General features: G+C 61.9%; 2 protein-coding genes across 2 annotated transcripts; one reads left to right on the plus strand and one right to left on the minus strand.

Annotated features, from left to right (window-relative positions):
- The first annotated feature begins 158 nt into the window (after nt 1-158).
- On the plus strand, nt 159-10,316 carry IGFBP4 (insulin like growth factor binding protein 4). The gene is made up of 4 exons (XM_080369243.1): nt 159-838; nt 6,900-7,054; nt 7,202-7,336; nt 7,651-10,316. Exons 1-4 carry the CDS (start codon nt 160-162, stop codon nt 7,777-7,779), a joined length of 1,098 nt encoding a protein of 365 aa, XP_080225369.1. The 5' UTR covers nt 159; the 3' UTR covers nt 7,780-10,316.
- Nucleotides 10,317-14,032: 3,716 nt separating this feature from the next.
- TNS4 (tensin 4) lies at nt 14,033-27,066 on the minus strand (the record flags this gene model as incomplete). The annotated part of the gene is made up of 12 exons (XM_080369172.1): nt 14,033-15,790; nt 16,342-16,368; nt 16,584-16,652; nt 17,091-17,259; nt 18,417-18,488; nt 18,952-19,029; nt 19,430-19,522; nt 19,813-19,932; nt 20,484-20,570; nt 21,444-21,874; nt 22,093-22,537; nt 26,553-27,066. The coding sequence occupies 12 exons, from the start codon at nt 27,064-27,066 to the stop codon at nt 15,661-15,663; spliced, it is 2,235 nt and encodes a 744-aa protein (XP_080225298.1). The 3' UTR covers nt 14,033-15,660.
- Between the last annotated feature and the right edge of the window lie 839 nt (nt 27,067-27,905).

A 27,905-nucleotide genomic window follows, 5' to 3' on the forward strand; every position in this document is an offset into this window, starting at 1 on the left:
CCCACCCCGAGCGGGGGATCTTGGCCACAGCCCCCCCCTCGCTGCAGCGCCGTCCGGTGTGTGTGTATGTCCCAGTTCATCCCAGTTGCTCCCAGGACCGCGCAGGCGGTGGCGGACAGGGTGCCTGGGCGGTTTGCCAGGGGGCGGCGGGTGGTCCTGATGCCGGGGGCGGGGAGGGATGGGGGTTGGCTGTCCGCGCTGCCCGGTGCCGGCGCTGCCCCGCCGGTGCTGAAACCCTCCCCGGTGCTGAAACGGGCGGGCGGCGACGGGGAGCGACTCTCCCCGGTGCCTCTCCCGGTGGCGGCGGGGGCGGCCCCGCCGGTGGCCCCGGTGGCGGCGGCGGGAGGTGTGGCCAGGGGCCGCATAAAGCCTCCGCCGCCCGGCGCCGCCGCCAGCCCAGCGCCGCCAGCCGCGGGCCGGAGCGCGGGCGCGGAGCGGTGCGGAGCCGCCATGCGCGCTCTGCCCCCGCTGCCCGCGCTGCCCCCGCTGCCCGCGCTGCTCCCGCTGCTCCCGCTGCTGCTGCTGGTGCTGGCGGCGGCGCCGGGCGGCGGCGAGGAGGCGATCCAGTGCCCGCCGTGCTCGGAGGAGCGGCTGGCGCGCTGCAAGGCACCGCAGGGCTGCGCGGAGCTGGTGCGGGAGCCGGGTTGCGGCTGCTGCGCAACTTGCGCCCTCGGCCGCGGTACCGCCTGCGGCGTCTACACCGCCCGCTGCGGCGCCGGGCTGCGGTGCTACCCCCCCCGCGGCGTGCCCCGGCCCCTGCACACCCTCATGCACGGCCAGGGTGTCTGCACCGACCTGGCCGACGTCGAGGCCATCCAGGAGAGCCTCCACCCCCCAGGTAAGGCCGGCAGGGGGGCCGGGGGGGGCGCCTGGGGGGCCTCGCACCTCGGCAGGTCGGTGCCGCAGCCCCTCCGTTTGCACCGGGCTGCCCCTCCGCCCGCTTGGCGGGAGTTGGGGCCACAGGGCTGGGAGCGGGGGGCTCGGCTGGGACCTGCGGTGGGATGGGGTGGCCCCGGGGATGCGCGTGTCCCAGGGAGGGAGCAGCGCTGAGCTGTGGGCTCGCACAGCCGGGTACCAGTGGGTCACATTTGTGCCACCCTTACCTGCCATGGGCACAGCCGTGCCACGGCCAGCGGCACTGCACGTGCTGGAGCAGGGCGCTTCGCTGGGACTGAGCACCTGCCGTGCCCTGGCCGCAGAGTGCCCCTGGCCGGCAGGGCAGCCCGGGGACCCGCAGGCACCCACAGCCCTTGGGGACACATCCCAGCTGGTGGCGAAGTTCCCGTTGCATGGTGACCCCTGTGCTGCCCCTTCCCTGGGATGCTGCTGGTGGCTCTGCCGGGAGGAAACAGGAAAGAGGCCTTGGGGCACCTGCATCCCTCGCAGGCAGGTCAGGATGGGCTCCGTGCTGGGGTTCTGCCAGGAGCTGTGGCCTTCCCATGGCCGGGCAGGGCAGTGGGGTGCAGGCAGCAGACAGGGCCAGGCTGGAGAAGCCTGCTGCCTGTGTGTGTCTGCCCCAGGACCCTCTCGCAGGTGCTGATCGTGGCCACTTGCCACCTCCCTGGTGCTCGGGCAGGGGCTGGGGGCTGGGAGCTGGTGGTGGGTGCCCAGCCCAAGCTGCGCAGGGTGCACCGTGGCTTTGACAGTGGGAATAGAGCTGCTGCCGGGGGCTGAGCATGGGGACCTGACCCGTGGTGCTGGCCCATCAGTGGGTCTGGATGCCATGCTCTCCTTTCCCTGTCCTGCGGGCTGTGATCAGGACCATGTCCCACAGAGCTGGGGAGCAGCATCCCGCCATGGGATGGTCCATGAGCTGGCCTGGCCCTGCATCCCTGTGCGGGGTCACCTGGAGCTCCCCAAGGAGCAGAAGGGGCTGGAGCAGTGTCCATCCCTGTCCATCCTGCGGGCTGGATCCCAGCTCCATTCCCTCCTCACATGGCTGATCCACGGCAGATCGGCCAGTGTCCCCACTGTGAGGAGTGCCCTCGGCGGATGGGCTCCTCCAGCTGCCCCTCTCCAGGCACTGGAGTTTGCCATGAGGGCTCAGTATGGGGTCTGCTGCGGAGACCCCCTGCCCAGCCTGTCTGTCCTCATCCCACATCCTGCAGGAGCTGTCTGGGCTCCCTGGCCCGGGGCTGTGTCGGGCTGCCAAGGCCTGTTGGTTTTGGCCGTGCCCTGTGTAACGCAGCATTTTTTCCCAGAGCCTTTAGGAAACAGACTTGCAGTTTTTTCCTTTCCTTCCCACGCTGTTTTGGCCTTGCTGGGGGACGGGTGGGTGGCCGTGGGAGCTGGGCTCACCCACCTGGCACCGTGCCTGCCTTGCAGCATCGCAGGTGGCAAGGTGGGGGTGAGGGCACCAGCGAGCCCCTTCTCCCGGGACAGCACGTCAGGGCACGGGCAGGATGCCCTGCAACACATTGCTTGGTGCAGTTCTGGCAGGAAGGTCCTGGTGGGATGTCTGAGCCACGGGTCCCTGTCCCACTCTGGCAGCCTGGAGCCAGTGGGAGCGTGGGGCTGGGGGCTGCAGGCTTCATTGCTCCCGCTGCAGCCCTGCCTGGCACAGCGAGGGCACCCTGGCATGGCTGGTGCATCCAGCAGGTCCCCTCCGGGTAAGCAGAAGGGAATTAAATGCCTCTTTAGGGGCAGGGGCGTATGGAACAGGTGGCCCCCGGCTGCGCCCGTGTCCTCCCGGGGCTGAGCGGGTCCGGCAGTGGAGGCTGCAGTGGGCGGGCGGCTGGGAAACAGCTCGTACAGTAAACACTTTGTCTGGGGGCTCAGCCCGGGGGGCTCCGCATTCCAGGGAAGCGGCTGGGATTGTGTGTGGGGGGGCTGGGCTGAGGCTGAGCTTTCCGAGGCAATGGGCGATGGCTCCCTTCTCCATCGAGGAAAGAGCCTCTCTGCTCACCCGGGACCTGTGGCACCCACGGGACGGGACTTTCAAGGAAGCCAGGGAACGGGTGGCCGCTCTCCTGACCCAAGACCCTCTCCCATGGCTGTGGGTCTGGGCACCTTGTGCAGGACCCTGGTCCCTGCCTCCTGCTCCCAGTGCTCCCAGCGCTCCCAGCGCTCCCAGCTCTGGCCTGGCTCCTGGAGCATCTGCCTGCTCGGCTAGAGCCCTGCAACGGAGCCCTGGGAGGTGCCAGCCGCGGCTTTTCAGCACAGCCTGCGGGTGCCTGGGGGACGTGATGGCTGAACCCACGTGTGGTAGCCGGGAGGAGGTGAGGATGTTTTCCCCGGCACGCAGGATGAGTGATTTAATGCTGGGTAAATAATTATGTCTGGGAAAAACTGACCCCATGGGAGCTGCGTTCATCCCACGTGGTTGCTGTAAGCAATGGCTGGGACAGGTCCCGTTCCCTTCCCACGTGCAGTGACCGGGAGGGATGGAGGTGGCTGAGCCCTGGCTGGCTGGTGCACGGGCAGTGGGGACAGGCTGGGTTCAGCCCCTGGCACTGTCTATCCTGCCTGTCTCCATCGCTGTCCCTGTCTGCTCGGTCAGGGGGCCAGGCGAGGCTGATGCCCCATCCCGTATGTCCCCCAGGGTGGGGTCTGGGCTTTGCCTATGCTTGGGTTCCTCCGGGCTGGGCGCTGCTCCTGGCGAGGCTCTGGTCCCTACAGAGAATCATCTGCATCTGCATCCTTCACTCTGTCTCCTGCATCCCCACCTCCTCTCCATCGGCTCGCATTGGGTGCCGAGCTGGGAGGCACTGGGGTGCTTGGTTGTGTTTGAGCACTGCATGGCTCGGCAGCATGTCCCTGCAGGATGGGGACGGGCCAGGCTTCCCAGCCAGCATCCCTGGCCAAGGGGCAGTGGGTGCCTGCGCCCCAGCCGCCCTTGTACCCCAGCTCCATGCGCTCTGCCAGGGCCAGGGCTTGGCAGGATGATCAGAGACTTCCCTGTGCCAGCGCCTGCCAAGTTGAGAGCCCTGGCAGCCAAGAGAGCTGGCGCTGTGCCACAGCCCTGCCAGGACCACCCGCAGGTGACACCAGGGGTGCCGGACGGGGAGGTAGAGGGTGCTGGGACTCGCTGCGGCTCATGCCATGTCTGCCATGGACACGTGGATGTGTCCCCTCTGGCCCATGGGGCATGTGGGGTCTTTTGCACCGGGGCTGGTGGGGTGTGGGGGAGTGGGGCTGGAGCTGTGGGGGTCCCTGACACTTGTCCCTCTCCCATGGACACACACGCGGTCCTGGTCACTGCCCTGGGCTCTCCTGCGGGAGCCGCGCGGTGGAGCCGGAGCCCTTCCCTGCTCCCTTGGGCTCCGCACCGTGAATCACAAGTTCAGCACGTGACCAACCTCATTTGCAGCTCCTGCTAATTGAAGGCGATGCTGAATGACTCGTTTGTGTCTCCTGGCTGCGGGCTGGGCAGAAGGCTGGGCAGAAACCCTCCTCCTGCCGGGATGGCCGGCGAGGGCAGCACCCGTTCCCATCCCCTTGGCACCCGCTTCCATCCAAAACCGAGCCGAGGGGCTTCCCCCAGCCCTCAGCCAAGCAGGAGCCCCCCACCCCACTCTGCCTGCCCTCCCCCTGCCACTCGGACAGGCTGGCACAGCCCCAACGCCACCGGCAGCACTGTGTGTGTGTGTGTGTGTGTGTGTGTGTGTGTGTGTGTGTGCCTGCTGCATGGGGCTGCGCTGCGTGGCCAAGGCTGCCAGGTGGAGCAGGACCAGGGGCGGAGGTGTGGGGAGCCTTGGGGGCACCCCACAGGCACCGGGGCTGCCGGGCTGGCATCCAGGTGATGCTTCTCAAGGGGTTGGAGCAGACCAGGCGGCACTGGGAGTTGGTGGGGGGGCTGGTGGGGGGACCTTCAGGCTCCACAAAGTTGCTTTTTCCGTGTCTTTGTGCGCGAGTGCGAGGAGGTTCCTCATCCAGCTGGTGCAGGGGGGTTGCGAAGGGAGATGAGAGGCTCCTCGAGCTGCTGCGTGTCACTTAGCGGGTGGGAAAATCACCCCAAGGACTGCAGCGATCCCCATTGTGGGGAGGGGTCCTGGCCTGGACCCTGTGAGTCAGGGGACCGTGGGTCCCAGAGCTCTGTCCCCAGAGCTGAGCGTCGGCAAGAGCCGCCTCACTGCCCAGAGGCACCGATGTTTCATGTGGCCTTACGAAAACGTTATTGGCATCTGGTTTTATTTAAGCTGAGAGATTCGATGCTCTGAGGGTGGCTGGCGGTGGGGAGGAGAGGTGTTTGTGCCAGGGGTGGGTGAGGGCTTCCCCCAGGCAGAGTGGGCAGTGCCCGCTGCCTCCTGGTCCTGCCTTTCCACGGCACCGGAGCAGCGCATGGAGGTGCTGGGACTTTGGCGTGGTGGTCCCCACCGGTGCCAGATCTCCTGCCTGGCTCTTCCCTGTGTGTTTCCCTGAGGAGGTGCAGGGGAAGGAAGGAGCATCCCTGCCCGAGCCCCCCCAGCTGGGCTCTGCCACCAGTGCCCGTGTTGCGCCACGGCCCCGTGGTTGGTGCCGCCGGGGCTGGCATCGCTCTGCGCGGGGTCCTGGAGACTTTGGGTCTGTGTTTCAAATTTCAAGGGCATGAGCCATTTCCTGGAAAAAAACTTGACAGATTAAACAAAAAGCAAATAACACGAATGAAGGAGAAGGCTTCGATCGGGGCTTTGCTGTGAACTTTAACCGGGCCATTGGGAGCTGGTCCAGGAGCCCTTTGCTGCAGGGGAGCTGCCGCGTGCGGTGCCGATGGGAGACCGGGATGCCACGGGGATGCAGCGGGCAGGCGGCTGCGGCTCTGACCCCGCTGCGAAGGGCCGGTGCTGGGCATCACCGCAGCAGCCTCCATCCCTGGTGCTGTCAGTCCCCGGCGTGTTTCCACCCGTGCTGCACCGTGACTGCCCCCCACCCGCTTTGGGAAGGTTTTTCCCGTTGCCAACTGCAATATTGATTAGTACAAGCCCAAACGCGGGATAAACTCCAGCAGGGAGCCCTGGCCGCTTTCCTTCTACAGCCCCGGCAGGCTGGGAGTCAGAGCTGTGCCGGGACCGTGCCTGACAGGGCTCTGAGCGCAGGCAGGACCCTGCCTTCCCAGGGCACCCCCCTCTGCAGAGGGTTAACGGGCCCCAAACCAGAGGGACCAGCAGCTTTTTAAAAAATAAAGTCGCGCTGAGAGCTCGGGTCTCATGATGCTCCGTCCAGCTGCCAACATCTGGGATTGCAGTTTGGCTGCACTCCTGGCGCAGGCGAGGATGCCAAGCGCCGCCTTTTGGGATTGGACCCATGGGAGATTAACTTTCTTATTCCAGGAATTTCTTCTTTCATGTCTTCGCGGGGGCTGTGCCCTGCAGCAGAGCACGGCTCTGCTCCTGGCTGCGGTGCCCGCTGCCGCCCCGGACTTGGCGGGTGCTCAGCACCGCCCCGGTGCAGCCCCAGTGCCCCTCTTCCTGCTGCAACTCTTCAGAGGCAGCTTTTGGGGGGCACCGGGGGTCTGCCTGGGGCTCCCTGGCTGTGCATCCTGGGGTCACCTGCCAGCCCTGTGGGCCCGGTGCCGTGGGTGAGCAACCCGGTGCCTGGTGGCATGTGGCTGGCTGGGGCACAGCCAGAGCCTCGTGCCACGCAGCACACAGGAGCGACTGCCCGACGCTCTCGCAGCGTGCGTCTGCAACCCTACAATAACAGACACATGGCAACAAGCCCGTGAATCGTGGCGAATGGGTTGTAAAAACTCCTAGGAGCCTTTCCCAGTGCTGCAGGGAGAGCTCAGCCCAGCGCGGTGGCAGGAGGGGACCCCGGGGCTGGTGGTGACACCTGTGGGAACCAGGGAGGGTGGTGTGGGGTCTGGTGGCACCGTCTACACTTTGTGCCTGGGGGTGCAAGTTGCTCCGCAGGGGCTGGGGCATCACCATCACCGGGGCTGCCCCGTGGCGCTGAGCCCCCTCTGGTCGGTGTCTTTGCAGAGAAGGAGGAGATCGACCACCCCAACAACAGCTTCAGCCCCTGCAGCATCCATGACCGCAAGTGCTTGCAGAAGCAGCAGGCGAAGCGCGTCAACAACGGCAACAAGATGCGCAACAGCGGCAGCCCGTACCACCGTGAGGAGACGCGGCCCATAGTGAGCACCGTGTGGCACCGTGGCGGGCAGCTGGGCTGGGGAGGGCAGGATGGGTGCTGAGCACCCCTGGGCCATGCTCCAGGGCTGGGGTGCTGGGGGAGGGGCACGCAGCAGCCCTGCTGCTGGCTCAGGCCCTGCTTCCCGCAGGCACAGGGCTCGTGCCAGAGCGAGCTGCACCGGGCACTGGAGCGGCTGGCGGCCTCGCAGACCCGCACGCACGAGGACCTGTACGTCATCCCCATCCCCAACTGCGACCGCAACGGCAACTTCCACCCCAAGCAGGTAGGGTGGGCTCTCGCCCATCGCGGGGGGGGGGGGGCCGGGGGGCCATTCACATGGGGGCATTTTGCAGAGCCAAGCTGAGGCTGGAGGGGGGTGGGGTGGGTGGATGGGCCGGGGGTGACAGCGCACGGCAGAGCCCACCCGTGGCTCCTGCTTCGCTGCGAATCACCCTTTGGGTGTTGGAGGGGCCCCTGCAAAAGCCCCAGGGTGGGATGGGGGTGGCAAAGCCCCCTGGTTTGCCCCAGCCAGGCAGCCCACGGGAATGGGATCCTGGGGGCCAGGCTGGGCACCACTCACCGCACCTGTCCCCTCAGTGTCACCCGGCGCTGGATGGGCAGCGGGGCAAGTGCTGGTGCGTGGACCGCAAGACGGGTGTGAAGCTGCCGGGCTTCCTGGAGCTGAAGGGGGACTTGGACTGTCACCAGCTGGCAGACAGCATGTGAGCACGACCGCGGCGGCCCTGTGCCATGCTGCGGCCAGGACACCTGCCAGGGCTGTGGAGGAGAGGAGGAGACGGGACGTGACTGCCCAGCAGCTCCCCGGCGCTTGGGCACCCAGCGTGCGCCCCGGATTGCCGCAGTGCTCTGCACCGCAGGCTGCCCAGGGCACGGGGCACCGCGACCTGTGCTGTGACCACTAGCTGCCACCTCAGAGGGGTCCCCGGCATGCGCTAGCAGCACCTCCATCCCGCACGGACACTTGCTTGGACAGATGCTGCCCTGGGGATGGTGCTGGGCTGCCTGGGTGGAGCGAGTAGAGCACCCACGATGCTGCTGCCCCTGGGTGCTGCTCCCGCTGCTGCCCACCCGCCCCGGGGTGCCCCCCTGGCTTTTGCCCTGGTCCCTCCGCGCTGCAGCAGGGCCAGGGGACACGGAACCCGGTGGTTGCAGCCGAGGCTTCATCTGCTGCCCCGGACCAGCCTGGCCCCACAGGCAGCCGTGGCCATGCCAGTGCCTCGTGGGGTGCCGCAGCAGCCCCCCTGCCCGCAGCGTGTTGCCGTCCACACCAGAGCTCTGCATGTGGCAGCAGAAGTGCCTCATCCTGCCCTCCCCGGCATCGGGAGGCTGCCCAGGCGAGGACTGGGGGGGCCCAGGAGCCCACCATCTGCCTGGGACCCTGCCTGCCTCCCCCTCCCCCACAGGTGTGCATGCAATGGGCATCGCAGCCGCACAGAGCAATATGAGACCCCCCCTCACTGCTGCAGCCCTCAGTCCCCCGGCCTGGGAACTGCCTGCCCCACAGTCCAGCCCCATCCCCCTCTCCCTGCCTGGGGACAAAGTTGGTCCCATCTCCCCCTGCCCCATCCCCAGCCACCGGCCCCGGGCGAGGGGGTCGGGCACCCCCATGTGTGCAGGGCTGTGTCCTCCCAGGCGCTGGGGATGAGGGGTGGGGGATGAGGGATGCCCAGGAGACGCCTCCCAGCAGGGTGGGCTTCGTTTGTTCGTTTGCTTGTTGTGGTTTTTTCTTCCCCAAAGATTTTTAATATTTAAAAAATGGTGGTGGTGGTATCTTAAAACTGACCATGTGGCCCCTGAGGCTGAAATCCTCCATCTTCGTGGGACGGGGCACTGCCGGCAATGGGTTTTGTCTTCTCTTCTTCCAACTTGGCCAATGTGACAAAACGGGGATGAATTTCTGGAACATCTCAGCAACAGGATCTGCAGATTTTGCCAGCACAAAGTTCGCAGCTGAGAAATTGTCACTATTTTTGTAGCTATTTTTTTTCTTTTTTTTTTTTTTTTTTTTTCAAAGTAGGCTGGACATTTTTCACCTAAATGTCTTTTCGGTGAGAAATAGCCATGCTGGCTGCCATGGCAAGTGTGCCAAAGACGGAGGGGATTTTGCTGATCCCCACCCCCTGACCCACCCCCTGGCTCCATGGCCTCAGTGGGAAGTTTTGGTTTTCCGTGTGGATTCGCCCTGGCCATGCCAAGGCCCCTGGTGTGAACGAAATGTTTCAGTTTTAGTGAAACACCATTGTGTCCCCCTGGTCCCTGGCAGCTTCCCGGCACGGCATGGCATGGCACGGCATGGCATGGCACGTCAGCTCCCCAGCACTTGCAGGGATGTTCTCATCTGTCTCAGTGGGCGTGCAGGTGGGAATGGGGGTGCAAGTGCTGCCCGCCTCGCCTGGCTTCTCATCTGGGTGCCAGTGTCCCCGTGCCACGTCCCCTGTCCCCAGGTGCATGTGTCCTGGCATGGCTCAGCATCTCGCTGGGCTGCTGCTGAACCCTCCTGCCTGCCCTGGCCCACTGCTGGAGCCGGTGCCCGCCCCGGTGCCCACCCCGGTGCCCACCTGGCTGGCTGCGCGGTGCCGCACTGGAGGCTGCACACGGCTTCTAACCGGAGTCAATTTGCCAGGATGGTCCTTGTTGGGGCTGGGGGTCTCTGCCCCTGCCAGCCCCCCGGCCCCCCAGTGCCACCCTGCGAAGGGTGGGTTTCCTGGGGCGCAGGGAGGTGCTGCTGGGGAACATGGCTGGTCCCAGTGCCGGTGCCACGTGGCTACGCTGGCAGCACCGCGGTGGGGTGCGGGGTCTGGTGGCAGCCTCAGCCTGGTGGTCTCAGCCACCCAGACCCTCCCCACATGTGGCTAGGGCAGCGCTGGCAGATCCAGCAGAGCCTCTCCTGGGTTTGGGGTGACCAGGCAGGGATCAGGGATGCCGGCACCCGCCAGGGCACCTTCTGTGCCCCGCTCTGAGGGCTCCAGCGTTTTGTATCATCTCTCCTGTAGTTTAAGGCTGTATTTACACATGATCATATACCAGCATAAGGCTCCCCAACCCCAGTGGCGTTTTTCCACACTGATGTGATTTCTGTCAGTTCCTCCTGGGCCAAGCCCATCCCTTCGGACTCCCATGTAGCACCGACCCTCTTTTACAGTAAACTTGAACCTTTGTATTGTCAAAAAAAAAAAAAAAAAAAAAAAAAAAAGGTAATTACTGTATTTAATTTTCCTTGTTATTTAATGTGTTTCTATCAAGTGTATTTTATCTTTGCGTTGCTTTAAAGAAGGGGGGGGTGCCTGCGGGGGTCCCACCCAGCTGGGCGCTGCATTCCCAGTATGTGCTGTATGGAAATGCTCCCCTTCCAAACGGGCCAAATTAAACCAGGGACTGTCCGCGAGCTCAGCACCCTCCTGCTGCTGCCTCAAGCCCTGGCAGAGGATGGAGGAGCAGCACTTGCAGCCCCCCATCCCCAGCAAGGTTCAGCCACTGGACTGTGCTGCCAACCCATCCCAGCTCTGGAGCCCCCGCAAACCGCATCCCCATGGACCACTGGTGGGGGGCTCCTCGGCCCTGGGCCGTGCCGGTGCTGGCGGTGGGAGCAGGGCACGACGGAGTTGGCACGAGGGGTTCAAGGTGTGCACCGGCATCCGGCTCCGGCTCATATCCAGCAAAAATATTTGATGGTTTTGTTCTGCGGGATGGGCACTGGGGAGAGCAGCGGGGCTGCGCCGGCTGCCGGCGGGGCAAGTGGGGAGGGGTCTGGGTAGCAGCGGGGAATGTCACCCAGGAGCACCCGTGGGTCTCAGCGCCTCTCCCTGAGCTCCCCCGGTGCAGGCTGAGCCCTGGCACCCACCAGGCAGGGAGCCCTTTTGGCCACCTCCAAAGGCACCTGCCTGCCACCAGCCAGGGGCTGCGGGGACGGAGGTCGGGGGGAGCTGGGGAGGGCGGGGGGGGGGGGGGGTTGGGTTACGGTGGCTTGGAAGTGGAAAAGTGCCTGAGCTGGGAGCAGCTGGTTTGTAGATCCCAGGACCAGGCGGTGGGAGCGGGGCCAGCGCCTGCCTGTGCTCGGCAGCATCCGCAGCCCGTGGAGCGCGGGGGCCAGTGCTGGGTGTCCCACGGGGGATGGACAGGCTCAGCCGTGCTGTCCCTGCCCAGGGACCTGGTCCCGTCCCCCCCCGAGCCTGTGGGACACCGTGCTAGGGTTGGGGTTCAGCAGCCCTGAAACCCCAGGCACCCACAAAGCCAAGGAAGAGCTACGCTGAGCAGGGATGGGGTGGGAAGCAGACGGTATCGTGCGTCCTCGTGAGCTCAGCTTCTGCTCGGTGCCAGCGTGGGGGCAGCCAGGATTGTCACCTTCGGTCCCGCACGGTGGCACAGAACAGAAGCAGGGCCTGGAGACCACACCAGGCTGGGACGAGACACTGGATGGGCTTCAAAGTTCAGGAGAGGACAGGGACAGGCACCGGCTTGTGCCAGGGCAACGTGCTCGTGGCCAGGCAGAGCAGCTGGCTCACAGAGCCACAGCCCGCGGCACGAGTGGCAGTGCCGGTGCCAGCAGGTGCTGAGCATCTCCAGCTTTCCTCGGAGCTTCGGGAGGGTGGCAGGGGACACAGCTGGGAGATGCCCAGGCATGGCGCTGCCGGTGGCTGCACGCCGGTGGGCTACCCGGTGCTCCCGGAGCTCGGCTGTCTCCCGAACGCGCTGCCAGGGCAGCTGTGACCAGCGGTGTCACGGGGGGTCACGTCGCGGGAGGGTGAGGGCGGCTGGGTCTGTGGCATCGTGGCTCCCCAGCTCTGGCGGGGCTGTTTGGGGCTGGCGCCAGCGCGATGCTCCGGTTACTGGAGCTGCGTGGCCGCGGTGCTCGGGGTTGTGCAAACACGGTGGAGGAGCTGGGCCCGAAGGCAGCCAGCGCGGCCAATGTAGACAAGCCCAGTAATTTGCTGGCGCAGCAGATCGGCAGCCGGACCAGGGACGCCGCCAGCTCTCCTGGAGCCCGGCCCAGCACCCCGGCCCTGTGCTGACGGCTGCCCGGGGCTGGGGCTCCCCCGGCTCTCCTTTGGGGTCCCTTCGGCTGCCCCCAGCCCTGGCAGCTGCGGGGGCACCGGGCTGGGCTTGGGGACCGATTCGGCTGGAGAAACACGCGCGTGTGCATTTGGCAGAGCTGCTGCTGGGCTGCCCGGAGCGTGGGGGCTGGGGCCACAGGGCCTGGGGGGGCGATTCCACCTTCCCGTGATGGCTGCAGGCTGGGGGCACCTGCCTCCCTCCCCCCCCCCCAGCTCTTTCATGTCAGCTGAGGGAACGTTGTGGCCTTTTCCCTCTTCTGGAGGTCACCAGAAAACCGGTGACAGGAGGAAACCGAACCCTCTGATGCCCTCGATGTGCCGGGGGCGCCGGGCAGCAGTGGCAGGACCCCCTTGTGTCAGGATGGGGGAGGCGGGCAGTGATGCTCACCCCCAGCACTGTCCGGTGGCGGCTCTTGAGCTACCCTGCATGGTGTCAGGAGCAAAGTTCCACCTGCAGCAGCCAGCAGCTCCCATCCCACGTGCAGGGTGAGGACATTCCTGTGGGGGAACCCCTGCGGCCACCTCGCTGCCACCCGTCCCGGTGTCACCACAGAGCCGTGGTGGGGCTTTGTGTGTCACCCACACAAGTGCACGTGTGTCTGTGCACCCGCATGTGCGGGGAGGGGGGCACTGGTGTGATCCGTGTCCCTGTCACCAGGGAGAGCATCGCAGCATCGGTGGCTTTCAGGGTGTTGCTGTGGTTGGGGACACGGGGCATCACCCGCCGGTGACAGGCTGCTAGGAACAAACGCGTGAGCCTGGCCAGGACAGGGGCTGGGTTTGTTACAAAATGGCTGGAACTGGACCCAGGAACCAAAACCAAGAGCTGCGCTTCCAGGAAGCCTGGGACAAACTTTGGAAGCCACGAGGAGCTCAGAGAATTGTTTGTTTTTTCCTGAATCCAGGTGGTTTTGGCTGAGCTGTCCCCGTGGTGGCTGCGCCCGTGCTCCAGCTCCGCTGCACTGGAAAAGGGTTTTCAATAAAATAAAAATTCCACGTGTGGAAGACGGTGCTTGGTGACGGGCCCGTTCCCTGTCCCAAAGTGGTCCCAAAGCGGGGAAAAGCAGCCATGGCGCCGTTCCCCAGAAGATGAACCATCCCCGTTGTGGCTGGAGTTCTGCAAAAGAGTTTTGGTTTTTTTCCAAACCGTCAAAACCCCCAGGTTTGACGGCGCAGGGAGCAGCATGTGGGGACGGCGCTGGCCGAGCTCGGGGGCAGCACTGTGATCCCCCCCCAAACACCGTTTGGAGCCAAAGCCCTGGAGTGCTGCTGCTCCCATTGCACTTGCCTCCGCCGTCCTGGGCAGCATCGCAATAAAGGCGACGGCGTAAAGCAGCGCTGGCTCATGGGCTGCAACCCCCGCGGCGTCCCAGGCCGGGCTCCTGCAGCCAGCGCAGCCCTAATGAGCGTTGGTTAATGAAAGCAGCTCTGTGGGCACCGCTGGTCCTGCCCTTATTGACCTCTCCCAGCAGGTGGGCAAGGCGCAGGCAGGGGACAGGCAGGGTGCAGGCAGGGGACAGGCAGGGCACTGGCAGGGCTCAGGAGGGGACAGGCAGGGCATAGGAAGGGTGCAGGCAGGGTGCAGGCAGGGTGCAGGCAGGGATCAGACAGGGCACAGGCAGGGATCCAACAGGGCACAGGCAGGGTGCAGGCAGGAGACAGGGCACAGGCAGGGCACAGGCAGGGTGCAGGCAGGGCACAGGCAGGGCACAGGCAGGGTGCAGGGCACAGGCAGGGATCTGACAGGGCACAGGCAGGGTGCAGGCAGGGTGCCAGCAGGGCGCAGGCAGGGTGCAGGCAGGGCGCAGGGCACAGGCAGGGGCAGGCAGGGTGCAGGCAAGGTGCAGGCAGGGTGCCGGCAGGGCACAGGCAGGGTGCCGGCAGGGCACAGGGCACAGGCAGGCACAGGCAGGGTGCAGGCAAGGTGCAGGGCACAGGCAGGGTGCAGGCAGGGCGCAGGGCACAGGCAGGCACAGGCAGGGTGCAGGCAGGGTGCAGGCAGGGTGCAGGCAGGCACAGGCAGGGTGCAGGCAGGGGACAGGCAGGGTGCAGGCAGGGCAGATGGTGTTGTGCTGGGGCCCCTTGCCGGCTGCAGCGCGCACTGCAGCGGGTCACATCCTGTACACCCCAGGGGGCTGGGGTCCCTGTGGGCCTGGGGATGCAGAAGCCCGGGGCGCTGGGGCTGAGCCGTGTCCCCCGGAGCTGCCCATGACCTTGGGGTGCCACCTTCCCCTGCGCCTTCGCAGAACGGGGACGGGGACGGCACAAGCACACGGAGCCCACTGGGCTGGGTGCTGGGCTCTGGCTGAGCAGAGCTTCGGGCAGATGGCCTGGGGGGGCCAGAGCTGTCAGCTTCTCATCCTGGAGCTGGGTGCTCCCCCCAGTCTCCCCCAGTTACCCCAGTATCTCTTTTTATCGTTGCCACAGCTCGGCTGGAGGGGAGCGGCTGTTTCTGTATGTGCAGCGCATGCAGACGCTGGGCAGCTGGAGCGAGCAGAGTCACGTCGGTCAGTCGCTAACGTCGCTGCGGTGTTTGCGGTGAGACGAACGAGCCACTGCTTTATTGCAAACACCCCTGCGCAGGGCTCGGTAGCGCAGGGTGCAACGTTAAAGCGACGCAGAGGCACCAGGTAAGCGAGTGCCAAGGGAGGCGACTGCATGGTGGGCTCGGAGCCGCTCCGCTCCGCGATTACAGCAAAAGCGAAATCTTCAGCTGGTGTAAATCACGGCAGCGCTGACTTCCACGAGGCTGCGCCAATTTACGTCATCTGAGGATCTGGCCCAAATTCATGCAAGTCATTTCCAAAAAGCCAATGTTTTACTGTCATGAAAATGTCAACATTTATTTCTCAGCTTGCTGTGATGCCTGGAGGTTGAGCTAGCCTGTAACCCCGCGTTGCAAAAAAGGGCAGGAGAATTTACCAGCACTAGGCAAAACCACGCTGCTCTGACATTTCTGCCTTTTGATGCTTCTTGATCTTTGAGGGAAACAGGAGTTTTCAGCAGGGCCTAATGATTTTATACGCTTTGATTTGCAAAACCGCCTCCTGATGCTGGTCAACCCCCTCTGCCTGCAGCAAACTTCCCCTCCCGCGGTGCTGGGGGGCCTGAGTCCCCAAAGGTGGGAGCTCAGCTCCACTGAATGGACCTCAGCTTGCACACCCCAAGCACAGGCATCCCCCGCTGCCAGTAGAAATCTCAGCCAGAATATTTCAGTTCTCCAGAGCCAGGCGAAGGAGGCAGCGGTTCCGTACGGTAAGCACAGCTCCCAGCCCGGCGCAGCTCCCCGTGGGCAACCATCCTGCGCTGGCCACCGCAGCGAGCACTGCCAGGGGATGCCCCGCAGAGGGTCTCGGAGGAACGTATCCCACCAGAGCATAAAATCTTTGAGACTCTTGACGTGACAGTGCGTAAGAAAAATATATAAATACGAGCCGTTGCCAAAATGCAACCCAGAAGCAGGAAAAGGGGAGCGGCAAAAGCTCAGCAGCGTGTGGCAGCTGCCAGCCCTGAGCTGTCCTGGGGTTTCTGTCCTCTACGGGCCTGGCAGGAGCTTGCAGAGAAGGTCGATGACAAGCGATGCTGGCTGCACCGTGTCGTACTCTGCAAACAGGTGACAGAGGTTCTCCGAATCTGTCTGGCTTTTGGCCACAAACCCAAAGATCCTTTGAAAAAGGGGAGAGAGACTTATTCAGTTTGCATCCAGGAATCCAAAGGAATATGCTTAAACTAGCCCCAGTCACAAAGCAAAATCCCGGTTCCAGCAATTCCACCTTGGCCTGCTCCCCGATCACGTTTACTTGGAAGCAAAACAGCCGGGAGAAGCGTTTCTGGCAAGGCTCCCCCAGCTGCGAAGAGTTTCGTGAATGCGAGGGAGAGCCAGAGAGAAACTCGCTTCCCGAGCCCAGGGCGCGAGTCCCTGGGAAGGCTGTCGGACTGGGATGGGGGCTTTCTGCGTGAGGGGATGCAGGGAACGGGGCTTAGCCAAGCCCCCCCCATCAAAACCTACTGAGCAAGAACCCCCGTAAAGCTTCACCCATCTGCCCCGCGTCCCACCCTGCCGCCACCTTAACTTTTATTGCATCCCCTCTGCGTTTTTAAGCTTCAATTCTTGGCTGCCCAGCAATGCAATGCACCCGCTGGGGAGGCGAGGCTGGGCCAGGCAGCATCGCCCCCCGGTAGCCACCGGCACGGCAGGTCCCCGCGTGGCTCTTACCTCGAGGACTTGCAGTACTTCTGCCACCTGAGGGAAAAGCAGAGTTGGATTTACTCAAAGGCTGGAATTTAATTCATCCCCATCAGCCGCAAACCCCAGGGTTACACGTAGCTAAACCCCAGCCCGGCGCAGGGGCTGCACAGCCGGCGGTTGGGATTTGGGATTCGAAGCGGTGCAGAGACGGGAGCAGCTGGGAAGCGCAGGGATGCGAGCCCCCAGCCCGCTGGCAGCCCACTACTCACTTTCTGTTCTCAGGGTCCATCCCGCAAAACCTGATGGCAGCCAAGGGGTAGTGTCGCCTGAAAAAGACCCTGTCGGGGAGGAGAGCCTGGCGTTAGAGGAGGGAAGCCCTGGGCAGAAGCTGCTCGGAGAAACGGGCGTTTGCAAATTGAAGCCCGGCTTGAAGAATTAGTGGCTGCTGGGGAAGGGGGGTGTGGGGTCCTGCTCCCCAGGGTGCCTCCAGTCCGGCACCTCCTGGTGGGGGGTTTCACCAGCTCCTGCCTCCCACTCCTGAGATGTCGCCAGCAGCATCGTGCCCGGTGCTGTAACAGGGGGGGTCGTGCCCACCCCCCCCCCGGATTGCAGCACGGGTTTGTGCTAGCGGGCGAGTTCTCCTTGCCGCGCTGCAGATCAGCAGGCGGGCAGGCTGAGACGCAAGGAGGGCGCTGGGTGGGCACGGGCGAGATGCTTTTCCACTCTGCCCTGCACCTTGCCACCCGTCAGCCCTCGGCCGCGGCGGCAGCTCTTACTTCCTCTGGATGTCCGTCAGCGTGACGCCCTGCTCCGTCACCCTGAAGTGCACCAGGGTGGGTGTGGGCAGCGTCTCCAGCTCGAAGGTGGAGGAGACAGCTTTCTGGATGGCCGGGGCTCCCGTGAGCGTCTCCATGTTCACCGAGTTGAGGTACAAGACGTTGCACACTGCAAGGAGAGCACAGAGCCCGGCTCAGCGCCGGCCCCGCAGCACGCTGGCGTCTCACCGCGCTGAGCACCGCGGGGCCGGGTCCGAGGCATCCTCCTGCGGAACCCGATGCGTACGTGGGTCAGATTTGTTTTGATTAAAATTAAAGATTTGGTGACTCAGAAATTCTTCGCAAATTTATTTTGGTTTACTTTAATGCTTTGCACTAATTGTTTTAAAAGTCAAAGTATTTAATTTCCGGATTCTAAATGTCATATTTGGATTTTTTTTCCTGTTTATTACATATTTCCTTTAATGAAAAGCAGAAATACCCCAAGCCAACTAACAGCTGAAGGCCAACCTAAAACATGACATTTCAGGCTGATTGAGCTGTTTAAAGGGCTGTTCTGGGTCAAACTAAACTTTTCAGCTTGCCAACTTATTTTTCAGAATTTCCAGCAAAACAAAGTGGTTCCCGACTCCCTCGACTGCGCCGTGACCCATCCGCACGGTCTCCTGCCCATCGCTTTCTGCTCTCACCCGGAGCCCACCCACTGCTGCACCCTGGCTGGGGGCACCCAGGTGTAGAAGAGAAGCAAAGACCCTTCCCCGTCCTGCTGTGCAGTTTCCACGTGCCTCCTATAAGGTCCCTCAGCAATTTAACCAGCCCCTGATTGCCCCATCCCTCTCCTAGAAACTCCAGATGTTCAATACCAGCTGAAGCCGATCAGGAGAAGCTTAAAAATCAGGGGCTATCGAAAATTGTGGGAATTGCGGGTCTTTTATCAGCCTTGTGACCTCAAGAACTGTGTTCTCAAGCTTCACTTCACCATCGTGAGAACCAAAAGTCTCCTTTCTCTAAAAATATCAGGTTCCATGATCTGAGGATGTGAAGAAAACATGCAGGTGTCCCCAGCCTGGTGCTAAAGCCAAGAGGGGGACATTGCACCGGCACCCACGGATGCGCCGGGGTGACCTGGTTCTTTGCACAGCCCCAAGGGCAGCGCCGGCTTTTCAGCTTCTGCTGTGAACGGTCTCAGAATGGATGATATAAAAAAACATAGAGCCTGGTGTTTGATAGGTGAGGGCTAAAGCCCAAAGCACGGGTGTACGCCCTCAGCTTAGCTACTGCCAGCATGACTGTCCCCCGGTGACAGCTGCCTGCTCCTTTCCTCACCAGCGGTTTTCTTCAGCAGGGTTGGCGTGGACTCGGGAGCGCAGTCAGGGCTGTCTTCGCCGTCGGCGAGGTCTGCACAAACGACACGCAGGAGCACTGATGCCACGGGTCAGGCTGCTCTGGGTCACCACTTTGCACTGGGTAGTGGTTCCTTATCTCACAAGAGGTGGCCCAAAAGCCCAGGACCACTTAAATTGCAGGGGTTTAGAGCAGTAATTAATTCAATTCTCCTCTGCCACCCTCTCCTGACTCTGCTCGCTCCCCATCTCCCTGCTCCTCCTTTCCTTGCCCACCCTCAGTGGCCCTTTGCCCCCCGCTGCTTTGCTCACCCCCCTCCATCCCCAGCAGAAGCAGGTCGCCACCGTCTCGTACTTGAGCCAGCTCTTGCAGGTCCCTGCTCCACGTGCAGCCAGGGCAGTCAGCCCCAGCGCAGAGGTACCCGGGTTCAGCCCCCTCCCCACTGCAGGACCTCGCCCACCTCCCCAGACAGGCAGGAGGGAAGGCTCGGAGCATCGATCCTGTCTGTGACACCTACCTCGGGTGGGGATGCTCAGCTTGCAGGGCAGTGCCAGCGGGGTGATGGCGTGCTGATAGACAAAGGCAGAGAGGCTCCCTGCAACGCAGAACCACGAGTCAGGGGGGTCCTGGCGCCCAAAACCTCCCACCCACCGACCTTTGGCCCCGCACCAGTGTCCCAGGGAGCTCAGAAGGGGGCTAAACTGGACTATGTGGGGCCTCACAGCCACAAACGTGGGTTTTGCAACCCCCACCCCACGTGTCTGTATTGAAGACCCCTACCACAGCCTCACCAGCAGGACCCTGGGGCCGGAGGGTCCCCGTGCCAGTGGTTGTACAGCACACACCGCAGGGATGCTGAGGGGGACCCGGCCGGTGCTTCGAGGGGCTTGGGGCTGCCAGGGATGCTGAGGGGGACCCAGCTGGTGCTTCGAGGGGCTTTTGGAAACAGCTCCTGGGGCTGCCAGGGCTGCTGCGGGCGATGGCACCGTCCTCACCGAAATACAGCTCCTCGCTGGCTCCTTTCAGGTGCACCCCTTTGGCAGATGACTCGATAAGGAAGTGCCGGACAAGGTCACTGCTCTCGTCGCCTGCAAGCGGGATTGAAGGCAGCATCAGCATCAGCACAAGCACCGCTGTTTCACCCCTGCCCACCCCTGCCCGCCCCGGGGCCCCATCCCAGGGCATCCACTGGGGCTTCTGCTTTGCATGGAGAGTGCGATGCCAGCCCCTGTGCAGGGGTGGGATGGGGGTGCACAGATGCTGCTGCCAGTGTTTGTCACACAAGCGGAGTCCTGCAGCTTCTTGGCTTGCTTTGGTTTGACTAGTTTCAATTAAATCCTCAGAGCAAAACCCCACCTTTCCAAGCAAGTCCCTGTACCTGTCTGGCTGCCGGATGGGGAGACGGGAACCTTCATAGCCAGTCCAAAAGACCCCCGGTACGACGTGCTGTCCCGCACCACGAACGTGCCTGGCTCCTTGTCCTTCAGCAGCTGGATCGCTGTCAAAGCACAGGCGGAGGCTCAGCCAAGCAAAACAGGTGGAACCTCCCCGCGTTGCATTTCGCGTCCAGCTGATGCTCTCGCGGGGAGTCGTTCCTTGGCAGCAGCGAGAAATACTCGGGAGCGTTTGCCGAGGACGTGCATGTCCCTCGTGCGGGTACCGACTGCAGTGGCCCTGCAGACGAGGGGCCCCAGCGTGGTCTCATGGGTCCCTGCGGTCCCCAGGACAGAGCCAGCCCCTGCCCAGGCCGTGCTGAGTAGCTGCACAGAGGCAGGAGCAGCTTTGGGGGACTTGAGGGGGGTCAGAGGGGCTGTGGTACAACCCGTATTTCTGAGCCTTCCCCCTAGACCTGTGAGGGGGTCTCTCCACACCCATCAGCCCCCACTATAAAGTGCCACCACCAGGTCCCCGTGGGACCTCAGTCGTCATGGGCAAGAGCCAGACCGAGATGCTGCATGGGGGCGAACTCCAGCGCGGGGAACAGGCTGCGGTCCTGCAGCGAGCAAGTCTGAGACGGGGTTACCCCAGCAGAGACGCTGGCTGCCTTACCCTGGTCCCTCGTTATGCTCGGCTTGAACCAGTACTTCGACGTGTCCATCACAAACTTCATGGTTGGCTGCCCAGCCCTGAGGGGACCTGCAAGAGACCTCATGGTGTCAAGGTCCTGAAAGACCTTCACCGCAGACACCGCTGAGCATGCAGAGCCCCAGCAAAGATACCGCTCTGCAGGCTGCCCAGGGTTGAAGGGTTTTTTTCCAATCCTTTTGAACAGAGCTTCCTCCCTGCTCCTCAGAATAATTCATTCTCCATGTAATTATCTCTCTTGGCAGGCTGTGATGGAGCGTGGAGAGGCAGCACATGGAATCTCCCAGCAGTGCCAGTCTGCCCAACCCCGCACAAGTCCACTGGACCATGGGGACTTACACCAGCTGAGGATCTGACCCACAAAACTCTCCTGCTATTCCCCTAAGAATCCCAATTAAAACCCTCTGCTCTGAGAGCTGCCTCTGCTAATCTCCTCCCAAGAACAATAGCCCTAGTGTTTACCCTTGAATGAGGGACCTTGTAAACTCTGGTTTAAAGAACATCTTTAGATGTTCTCCAGAGCAAACTGGAACCCTAACCCCTCCTCCCCACCCATTCTGGGCCCACAGACAAGCATGAAATGACAGAAGGACGGTTCTCATTCTCAGGTGCTATAAATAAGTAAGTGTACCTGCATCTCCCGAGGGAACCAGAGCGTTTCTGCCTTCTGAGCACACACCCCAGCACCCTGGTGGGCAAAACCCTGAGATGCAGAGTCATCAGCAAAGAGCTGGAGCGCTCTACAACCCTGTGGAGATCCAGTGAGGATCTCCAGCTCCAGCCAGGACCTCCCGTCCTTCACGACTGTAACCCACAGATAAACCAGAGTAGAAAACGGTGTTCGCTCCCCCTTTCCTGGCTGCTCTTGGGGTCTACAGCTCCTTCCCCCCGCCAGCCCTGCCCTACGGCAGGGAGGTGACTTACTGTCCGAGACGCAGGAGAGTGCTGGTGCCGACAGCGCGTTGTTCAGGCCACCAAGCCTCAAGGTTGGGCTGCAGCTGGGAAGGGGGATCTGCTTGACAGAAGCTGGGGGGGCTTTGGCCGGCCTGGAAGATGCATCTCCTTGTTCCAAGCACCCGTTGACCAGCAGCACTGGGATGTCGGCTGTGGAGTTGAGGATGGAGGGGGGGCAGCTGCTGGCCTGTCCCTTCTGGGATGGGGAGGTGTTTGCTATGGTGGCGCAGGGTGCCCTGGGCTGGTGGGGACTCAGGCCAAAAACTTCTCCAGAGTTGGACCTGATGCTCGGGGAGGGTGGGCAGGGGCTGCCCAGGGAGCTGGCAGGGGATGGGCAGTCAGCAGCGTGGCAGGCAGCAGGGTGAGCATCAGAGTCATCGTTGTGGAGCGAATGGGTGCTGCTGCAAGAGGGAGACAGAGCAGAAGGAGATCGGGGGGGTTGTTTCGCCGGGATGTGATGCACAGCCCCCCCCAGAGTGGTGGATCCCCAGCCCTGTGTGGCATCAACTCCCACCATGAGGAAGGAGGTCTTGGACAGCAGGACTTGGGGTAACCGCCCTGTGCCCCTTCCATCCCCACCATCAGCCTGAGACTGGGACACAAACAAGGCGGCATTTACCTTCCCAGGATGTAACTGGTGTCCGAGCCGGGGCTCATGGAGAGCTGGGAGACCCAGCTGCCCCTCTGCTGGGCCCTCACCACGTGCACAGGCTTCAGCAAATTGTCGAAGCCCGGGGAGGTGCTGAGCGCGCCGGGGCCATAGGAGATGCTGTCCGCCTGGCCAGCCACGCACTGCCGGGGCACGGCGATGCACTCGGTCCCTTTGCTGCAGGTCGGGGAGGCGGCACAGCTGGGGGTGGCCGCCCGGGGGCTCGCGGGGCTGGGTGGGCTCAAGAAAACCACGTTGCTGCTGGTGCTGTAGTTGCTTCTGAGTCCCCCTTTTTGGGGCTGGAAGGCATTGCCCTGGGGGGACCTTGAGAAGGGCATGGGTGGGGGGTGGGGGGTGCCCTGCCAGAGCTCCCCACACGTGCCTCTGCCTGGTGTCATCTCTATGTACTTGATGTCTGCAGGAAGAAAGAGGAGATCGTTACCGATTCAGTGTTTGCCTCTCGTTAGCTAAGCTCTGTGAGGGACACACATTTCTGCTCTCCTTGCTATTAACTCCGGCTCTGCTCTGCCTGCCCTGCCACTGCTGGGCCCGGGGAAGGACCCCTGGGCTCTGCAGGGAGCCCCCCATGGCCCCCCACCAGCCTTTGCTAAGACCCTGTGAGGGCTGATTTTCTCACAGCCACCAAGCCACAGTGCCCCCCCCTCCCCCCCCAGCGCTGGCAGGCTCCCCGGGGAGGGGGGTTACCTGCGGTCATGTCTGACTGCACAGACCCCCCCCCCGCCAGCATTACGCAGCCGGTGCCTGCCGAGACCTGCAGGGAGAGGCGGGTGCTTCCTCCAGCAGCCGCTCTGGTTGTACCTGACTCAAGAGAAAAACATCTGGCTGCTCCCCCCAGGGATGACATCAGGCTCGGAGGGTGCCCACGGCAGCAGGCACGTGGGTCTGCACACCCTGGCTGGGTGGAGGAGCATCCACACCATCCACACCATCCACACCGTGGCTGCGGAGCGGGAGGCAGCGGGACGCCACAAGGGACAAGGGCAATTGGAAGCTGCAGGTGTCCAGCAAGCACCAGCGCAGGGCAGGGGCCGGCTGCTCTCCCCTCCTCTCCCCCATCCTGCACGAGTCTCTTTAGAGAAATAATTCCCAAGGCAGTTTCTGTGCCCATACCCTGTTGAGGGTTTCTTCCTGCTCTCCCATTTGTGCTCGGGGCAGGCCAGGCACCTCCCAGCCCTTCTGCCCGCCATCATTTACAGGGGAGCACATCGGACAGAGCATCACTTGCTCCAAGAGCTTCAGTGAAACCTCAGGGCCAAGATAAGGACGTGCCTGGCTGCCCGGGTACCCGATGCTCAGTCACTGGGTTCCTTGACCAAGGCCATCATTTCTGGCTGAGCTAGAAGATGCCTTTTAGCAAGAGACACTCAGGCTTGATTTAAGCGCTTGCAGCGATGGCAAATTCAGCACCTCCCCAGGGAAGCTGTTCCAGTGGTTCATCCCCCCCACTGCTGGAAGCCTGCGCCTCCGTTCTAGTCTGAACGTGCCCAGCTTTGTTTTCAGCTCCTGGTTCTTGCCCTGCCATGGAGTTCAGGAAAGTTCCCCTTCTTAAGGGTGTTTCTTGGAGAGAGAAAAACCTTTTTTTTTTTGCTGCAGCAGTGAAAAACGGCTGGTAACAGCCCTGAGTTCCCCAGCAGTTGGGGTTATGTACTTGGGTCCTGCCCTGGGACCTGCCTGTGAGGGAAGCTGCCCGGGGCAAGCGGCTGCCGAGCACTGCAGACCCTGTTTACTGCGAGGAACAACCAGACCTCTGGGGCATAAAGCTTGACGAGCAGGAAAAGCACAAGTCTGTACAAAAGTTACTCTCCGAGCCCCTTCTCTATGCCGATCCCAGCACGGGATTGGATCGGCATGGCCAGCGGAGAGCCGCCAAGGAGGCGCCGGGTAAGCCAGAAGGGCTGGTCCCCAGTGGGGATGCAGCTGGACCACGCACGGGAAGGAGCCAGAGCCGCAGCCTTCCCCCTCCACACCCTCACCGCCCCTGGCAGCCGGCAGCTCCTCCAAAGCCCGTCCTCGGGAAGGCTCCGGAGCTGCCTGGCTCCGGTATCAGCGTGCAAACCCTCCCAGCAAGCTCTGGGCCGGGCGCTTTTTGTCAATGTCTCCCTCAAAAAGGGAAAAGAAATGGGGATTTTAATTGACCTTTAAAGAAATAACTGAAAAGCGTCTGCGCGCTGGGCTAATGAGGCCTTTTGCCTCCTACTTCTCTGCCTTCGCTCCTGCTTATCGTGTGTGGATAAACCTCAAATATTTGCTCGAGACCTTGGCAAGTTCTTCAGCATCAAGGAGTGGCAAAAGTGCCGCAACCACGGAGCCCAGCAGTCACGCAAGCCGAGATGATCTCCTCCCCTCCAGGAGCAGAGGGTGTTAGCGGCTTTCATGAATGCATCTCCTATTGCTACAGCATCTGTTACGATAAAAGCCCTCCTCAGGGCTTCCGCTAGACAAGAACAAGCCCCTCTCGTGGACTCCGGGTATCAGTCTCCTGCCAGCCCTCACAGCAAGTGGCCGTGCTTGCAGGGAACTTACACCTTAGGCAGAAAGAAGGAGCGTGGAAATTATTTAGAAAGCGCAAAGGGGCCCTGTGAGGTCTCCTCTGCAATGGCCGAGGGGGGGAAAGGGGAGGCAGGAGCCTAACGGGAGCGTTTCCCATCAGCGAGAGGCAGGAGCAGTGGCAGAGGCACAGGTCGCATGGCTGGAGCAGGAGGAGGTGGGTGAGCAGGGGCACTGCGCAGCAGTAGGAAGTTTGTGTACAAAAGAAGAGCTGTTAAAAGAAAATGAAAGCTGAAGTGAGGCTTTTCCCACTGAATTCAGGGCCAGATTTCCAGATGTTCGGTTTCACACTTGGAGCCAAATTTTCAAAACCACTAGCATGCTACCTGCTGAGCTGCTCGGGACTGCAGCCCTTGAGTGATGCCTGAAGGAGAGGGAGGCATCTGAACGCCTCCAAACACTAGCTGAGGAGCCAAGAGCTGAATTTGCACTTTGTCACAGTATTTTATCTGCAAGGCCACCCCCTTCCATCCCAGTGGGAAGCAGGGATGCCGTCTGCTCCGGAATGGCCCAAGCCCTGCGGCGTGCTCGCACTGCTCCAGCCCCTGCGCTGCCCGACTCTGGCTTAGCTGCTTCCCACGGGAGCATCAGGACCCTCACACCTGCCGGGGCTGCTGCTCAGTGCACTTGCAGACATGCACCTCGTTCCCATGCATGTTCCCAACCTCCAACCCTGCGTTCCCCATGCAGATGTTTGCGTGAGGGCTCAGGAGGAATTTTCTTCACGCCTTTAACATCCTCCTGTTCGCCTCTGGAAAGAGGCCTGGGGACAGATTTTCAAGGTATTTCCGTGTCTGTAGACACGGATAGGCGATAAGGCTTTTCAGAAGCAGTGAGACTGCTGTCAGGCACCTCAACAAATCACAGATCTGTCCTCCAGCCCACCAGAACGCTTGCAGCGGCGTGCAGCGCGCTGTCTGCTGGTGTTACCCTGCGCACAGCGTGTTGAGCAGCTAACGCACTGCAAAAGAGCCACAGGCAAGAGTGCTTGGATCAGAAGCAGCACACACAGCAGAGCTTCGGATTGCAGGGATGACAGGGAAGCGTTGCAAAAGGGTTCACGTAAGGCACCCAGGCACGAGGGCAGAAAGAGGGGGTTGGTATGTGCTGCTGATGTTCTGCCTTGTGTATGCCAGGTATGCTGCTGGAGGAGTGTGCAAGCCCTGGAAAAAAAGAATTTCCCTGGCAAAACGATCGGGAACATTTAAATGGGACGGTTGTGTAACTATCAGTACCTTAGCCTAGGGCTTTGGAAATCTGGCTTCGAATCCTTGTGCTTCCACAGGTCAAGCCTGACCCTGGGAAAGGCTCCACTGCCCTTCGGGAGGACTGGGGCTCCGCTCTGGGGTTGAGCAGGGGCCGCACGTCGCATCCAGAGGTCAGTGCCTGTCTCTAGTCACTGCTGGTAATAAAAATTAGGAGTTTCCTGAGAGCTACGAGTCCCATTTCTAACAAGAAATGTTTTCTCCAAACACATGGAAACCAACATCAGGTTGATGTAAAGGCTGTTCTCTCTGTTGACTTTTGGATCCTGTTGAGCTAGCCAGACAGGAGACATCTCAAAAGTGATCAGGCCAAGGCCACCCAAGCACACCAGCTGGGCAGAGAGCGTTCTGTTCTGCTCCTTTACATGAAACCCTGAGAGCAGGAGACAGCGTCCCACACTGATCCCGCTGGGGCTGGTGGGGGATGCCACTGATGCCCATTTCCAGCCCTCCGCAGGAGCACAGCACCTCATCCTGCTCACTGGGGCTGCTGTGGGGCCAACCTCTCTGCCCTGGACTTCCACTCTGCCTCTAGCAGCTGTTCACTACGTCTGAGCTGCGCTGGCTCCACCGCACCACCAGCGTCTTTTGCCTCACCTATTGCCTCCGGATCTTGTTTCTTGGTGGCAGCAGTGTCACTCTGAGAAGCAGGTTGGACTGTGTCCTTCACTGGCTTGCACATGAGTGGCTGAAAGGTTGGGTCGATTTCTAGAATCAGCTGGTTCAGGCTTTCTATTGATATGTCCAAGGTAGGAGACACCAGGTGAGCCTCAGGATCCATGCCGGTGTCGTCCTCCTCCTTCTTCGGCTGATAGGGAGCAGTGGGTCTCTCCAAAGAGGTCTCCTGCTGCCCCTTCCCCTGCGCGTGGGCAGCCATGTGCTCGAACACGGGGTGGGCTCCGTACAGCCGCTCACCGGGAAGCAGGCGTGCATTGCTGCGCACCATCATGGATGGGTCAGCCCAGCCCTCCGTTGAGTAGTAGGCGTACTCCACCGGCAGCGCGGAGCAGCCCGGGTACCCCGCCGGGTGCAAGCTCTTAGTTTCCTCCTGTGAGGAAACACACACAGTCTGTCCAACGCGCAACACGTGGTTTTGTATGACCTGTGACATGGTTCGGTTTTCTGGTTTGACAGCTTAAGAGTCCAAAGGAAACCTCCTCCTTCTCCTCCTCCTCTTCCTCCTTGCCTCCCTTTCTCCACCAGGGACCTCAGACCCCTTCTTCAATCCAGCGTCTCAAGCAGAAGAAGAATCTAAGGAATGCAGAGAGAGGAGCGGTTACACAGGCATGCCCCGGGCAGGAGCAGACTTCAGCGGAAAAGTCTATAAAAACGAGGATTTGGAGTGCAAAGCTGGAATTCAGCTCATAAGAAAACAAGTCATCCTGTATTGCTTTTCCACCCCCCTCCAGCCTCTGCTCCTGGTGCCACAGTGCATCCGGGCAAGTGCAAGAAGGATTAATTTGCAACAGCTTTTCAGGATTAAAAGGCCTACAAACTACATTCTGCTTTATTTGTACGGTGCTTCTTTTCTTGCTTAAGAATGAAATGAAGTATCACTGGTAACACCTTTTGCACGGGACCCAGACCCTCAGAAGCTGTCCAGAGAGGCCACGGTAGACAGCGAGCCCAGCGCCACGCAGGGTGGACGTGGTGGGCCAGAGAGATTGGGCTGCCCACCAGGATCATGTTCTGCGAGTGGGTGTACGTTTAATCTGAAGGTTTATTTTGCTGGTACAATGTGAGCTGAGCCCTGGAAGCCTGTGGATGTGGCTGCTCTCTCAGTCGAGGTGGCGCTCGAGGAATCCGATTGCTATTAAATTTGGAATGCTCCTGGCTTAGCTTTAGATAGGAAGTACTTTTTTAATGCTCCGTTTAAAAAAACCTACCCAACACGGCAGAAGGTGGGCTTCCTTTGGGGGGTCCTGGGCAAAAGGTCTCAGGACGCTGTTT

The sequence above is a fragment of the Falco punctatus genome (assembly GCF_963210335.1).
Source record: "Falco punctatus genome assembly, chromosome: 19".
NCBI classification, from domain to species: Eukaryota; Metazoa; Chordata; class Aves; order Falconiformes; family Falconidae; genus Falco; species Falco punctatus.

Excerpts from the sequence above, each read along its gene's own strand:
- IGFBP4 (XM_080369243.1), top strand. The coding sequence starts at position 160 with ATGCCGGGGGCGGGGAGGGATGGGGGTTGGCTGTCCGCGCTGCCCGGT. Across the intron at positions 839-6,899 it reads GGAGAGCCTCCACCCCCCAG|AGAAGGAGGAGATCGACCAC; the intron begins GTAAGGCCGGCA and ends GTGTCTTTGCAG. Across the intron at positions 7,337-7,650 it reads GCAACTTCCACCCCAAGCAG|TGTCACCCGGCGCTGGATGG; the intron begins GTAGGGTGGGCT and ends CTGTCCCCTCAG.